The 4,484-nt window shown below is 44.3% G+C and overlaps 1 protein-coding gene across 1 annotated transcript in view; it reads left to right on the forward strand.

Moving 5' to 3' along the window:
• ddx21 (DEAD (Asp-Glu-Ala-Asp) box helicase 21) overlaps positions 1-4,484 on the forward strand; it is a 39,911-nt gene that overhangs the window by 25,563 nt on the left and 9,864 nt on the right. The window contains exons 8-12 of the mRNA XM_048608689.1: positions 226-375; positions 1,085-1,246; positions 1,717-1,836; positions 3,426-3,499; positions 4,066-4,225. Coding sequence (XP_048464646.1) covers positions 226-375; positions 1,085-1,246; positions 1,717-1,836; positions 3,426-3,499; positions 4,066-4,225 — 666 coding nt within the window. The remainder of the gene's footprint in view (positions 1-225; positions 376-1,084; positions 1,247-1,716; positions 1,837-3,425; positions 3,500-4,065; positions 4,226-4,484) is intronic.

Here is a 4,484-nt window from a genome sequence, read left to right on the forward strand (position 1 = left end):
ACCTCGCTCACGCACACACACCTCGCTCACGCACACACACCTCGCTCACCATTTTGCAGCACTTTCACCATATTCCAAGATGATTGTCAGTGTGTCGGAACCTATTGATCTCATTCATATCAACCCTCTTTAATATGATATTGGTTCCTTTATCATTGGCTTCAATACCTACTCAGATTCAATTGCATAGAAGCTGCAGCTAAAGGCCTTTCTTTTCTCGGCCAGCATTTGGCCATAGAATGTCACTGGACACAGCGAGCAGCAGTCATTGGTGATGTCATCCAGGTTTACAGTGGCAGTCATGGGCGGACTATTATCTTCTGTGAAACGAAGAAGGAAGTAAATGAACTGGTGATGAACAACTCAATAAAACAGGTATGGCATTATCCTCCCCGTGTTCCCGCCCTGAGTAACACTGATGCATAACAGACCCATCCCCACTGGTCGTGTAACCAGTGTTATACAGTGACAGTCAAGTCCCACCAATATGGTACCCAGTGTTATAGAGTAACTTGTCCCCACCGATACTATATCCAGTGTATACGGTAACAGACCTGTTCTCACTAGTATTGTACTCCAGTCTTGTACAGTGACAGACCTATTCCCACCAGTACTGTACCCCACCGTTATACAGTGACCTGTCCCCACCAGCACTGTACTCCAGTGATGGACCTGTCCCCACTAGTATTGTGCCCTGTGTTATACAGTAACAGACCTGTCCCCATTAATAGTGATAGACCTGTCTCTGCCAGTATGTACCCCAGTGTTATGCAGTGACAGCCGTGTCCCAAGCAATACTGCACCCCAGTATTACATGTTGACAGACTTGTCCCCAACTGGTACTATACCCCTTAAACAGTGATAGACAAGTCCCTATCAATAGTGTCCCTTGTGTTATACAGGGATAGATCTTCCACTATTATTTGCTGAGTGACCGCATAATTGAATCATAGAGTCATTGAATCCCTACAATGTGAAAGCAGGTCATTCAGCCCATTAAGACCACACCAGCCCTAAATGCTGTCCATTGTTAGATTGCTGTACCTCGTCAGTTCATTATCCAAGAATTTGTTTTTTTTTGCAGGATGCTCAGTGTCTTCATGGGGACATTCCACAAAAACAGAGAGAGATCACCTTGAAGGGTTTCCGGGATGGCTCCTTTGAGGTCCTGGTTGCCACCAACGTGGCTGCCCGTGGCTTGGACATTCCAGAAGTAGATCTGGTAATACAGGGCTGCCCACCAAAGGTAAGTTAGCACTGCCATTCAGAGAGATGCCTGCAGACCAGTCATGTCAAAATCCAGTTGTGGATTCTCATTGTAATTTATTCAAGTGCTGTTAAAAACAGTGTTACTGTTTCAAACCCAGTGTGTCTCCTCTTCTGAATACTCTTCCAAAGAGGAGTCATTGAACTTGAAACTTTAACTCTGTTTCCATCTCCACAGAAGTTGCTAGACTAGCATTTTTTGTTTTAATTTCCAGCATCTGCAGTGTTTTGGTTTCTGTGTAAATGGTATGTGTTTATCAAAATGATTAAACCTAACTCAGTGTTTAATGTTTGAGATAGTTTGTGACCTATTTCAGACCCTGTAATGAGCTCAATAATGAGGCAGTTCTCAGGTATGGATTTATGATCTGTAATTTAGGGATTTGAGTTGATCTGCTTTTCTTTATAGTAAAGTTCTCACTTTTCTAATATGATCAATCGATGATTTAGGATGTGGATTCCTACATTCACCGTTCTGGTCGTACAGGCAGAGCTGGGCGCACAGGGATCTGCATCTGTTTTTATCAGCGGAAGGAGGAGGATGATCTGAGATTTGTGGAACACCAAGCTGTAAGTGCATTTTGATGTGAAGTATGTTATAGAGATTGCTTCAGAAAAGTGACGGTATCGATGAAACTCTATCCCATTGAATATGCAGCTGTCCTTCACCAGCAGCGGACAGAAGCAATGACATTGATTTCATCGTAGCAGATCAGTTAGAAGATTAGAACATGGTGGCTGAGTGATTAGCACTACTGTCTCCCTAGGGATCTGGGTTTGATCCCAAACTCTCACGACTGTAATGTGCAGAGTTTGCACCTTCTGCTTGTGTCCACATGCGTTTCTACCAGGTGTTCTGCTTTCCTCCCACAGTCCAAAGATGTGCAGGTTAGGTGGATTGGCCATGGGAAAATGCAGGGTTACAGGGATAGAGTAGGGGTTGGGATGCTCTTCGGAGGGTCACTATGGATTTGATGGGCTGAATGACAGTGTAGGGATTCTATGTGCAAAACTAGAGAACATCAGGGGACACGAATAAGACTTCTTGGATAAGCAATTCACTCCTTAACGAAGAAGTATTCTTGTCCCCTGCTGACACTCTTCTTTGTTTTTGCAAATGTTCCAATCTCTTCTGTTTCTGTTTCTGTTTACTGTTTAAATCTGAAATTTAGTAGCAAGTACAGTCCTGACGATTGTTGAGTGCTTCGCCACTCAAGGTTAGTCATTGTCCATAGCTGCCTTCACTGTGATGTGCAATGCCGCTGTGTGCTTGTTCTGCTTTATTGCCTTAGCCACATGTCATTGTTCATTAACACCAGCTGTTAAACTGTAAAAGACCATCACAAACCTATCTGGTCCCATTTTCACCAAAGCCCAAGTCGCACTTTCCAGCAAGGTAGTTCAGAGTCAGCCATATGTCTCAGAGTCTGAGGTGCCATGAAGGCCAGACTGGGTAAGGATGGCAAATTTCCTACTGTAAAGGGAAACAACATTGTTGAACTAGATGTGTTTTTACGGCAATTGACAATGTTTACCTTACCAATGCCATGGTCTGCATCAAACAAGCATATTTTTAAATTCCAGATTTTTTTAAACTTCAGATTTCACTATATGTCATGGTAGGCATGTGAACCTATCCCCAGGACAATAATCTGGCTCTCTGGATTTCCAGTTGAGTGACATTTCTACTATGCCCCTGCCTCCCTGATAAATTGTTTGCTGGCTTTGGTCACTCTGAGCTAGGGTGTTGGGTGAGGCATCTCTTGCCGTGACAATGATCAGCTACATCTAAGCATCAAATATGATGCCTTCCTAATTATCTAGCTCACCCAGTTTACGAGACCCCTTCTCGGCATGAACAAGTGCACTGATATTTCGTTGTTTTACTTGGCTGTTGAGTTTATTATCTTGTACGCAGATGTTTTCCCACAGCATCTGCCCCCCTCTTTCTACTTTGTGACAAGTTTTAGGGCGACTACCAGATATTTTTCAATAGTTACAGCAAATGCATTTGTGTTCATCTCATTTATCTGAAGTAAGCAAGATGAATAATAACTTCTGGCAAAAATGAATCTAAATCAGAAGGGAAACTGTAGCATTTGAGATTTGTTGCTTGTTTTTTTTTTCACAAAAATCCATTTTGTAATTTGTCTTTGAAGGGGGTGACATTCAAACGTGTTGGAGTTCCAACGGCTGCAGACATTGTTGAAGCTTCCTGCAAGGACGCCGTCCGGTACCGTGTGATTTCAGAATAACACCTGCTGAGAGAGGATTGTATTCAGCCAGACTGGATTGGGAATGCATTTGAATTCAATCTTTAAAATGAAGGGAACTGATGAGGGGTTAGATGAGTAATAATAGGCCCTAGTGATGGGAGGGTGTGTGGGACAAACTATAGCGGTAGTGGAGGTGTGATGGAGGTCAAAGAGAAGTTATTTAGAGATTGAGTGGTGCAAGACCAGGGCACAGCTAGCCTATTGAAGTTTGTTGCAGTAAATTTTCAGAGTTTGTGATCTGTGTTGGCCTTTCCTCCGTGACACATTCAGGGTTATAATTAAAGCTGAGTAACCTGTTGCTATTGACTGTAAATGAATGGTTTCCAGACTTCTCATTGAATGCCATCGAGCCATACTAAACAGGAAATCAACACCTTTGTGCAGTGGGGTTGCAAGTGGGTAGGTTGGATGTTGGCTGGGAGGAAGATTGTGATCATGTGAGAAATATTAGATCAGAGATAAATCCAGATGGATAATCAGTGAATTCCACCCAACTGAACCTTGGTACATTTGTATTTGAAAGGTCTTTGGACTCCATCCCAGCAGCAGCCATTGAGCGTTTCCGTCCAGCAGCTGAAAGCCTGATTGAGCAGCGAGGGGCATTGCAGGCTTTGGCTGCTGCTTTGGCACACATCTCAGGCGCAAGGAGCATCGAGCAACGTTCTCTCCTGAACTCGGATGCGGTAAGCATGACTACATCTCATCCCCGCCTCCCTAACCTGTCCTTCCTCCCACCTATCCCCTCCTCTCACCTCAAGCCCCACCCCCATCTCCTACCTACTAACCTCATCCCGCCCCCTTGACCTGTCCGTCCTCCCTGGACTGACCTATTTCCTCCCTACCTCCCCACCTACACTCCCCTTTACTGGCTCCATCCCCGCCTCTTTGACCTGTCTGTCTCCTCTCCACCTACCTTCTCCTCTATCCATCTTCTATCCGTTT

This window comes from Rhincodon typus, chromosome 20 (assembly GCF_021869965.1).
Source record: "Rhincodon typus isolate 14 chromosome 20, sRhiTyp1.1, whole genome shotgun sequence".
Lineage (NCBI taxonomy): Eukaryota > Metazoa > Chordata > Chondrichthyes > Orectolobiformes > Rhincodontidae > Rhincodon > Rhincodon typus.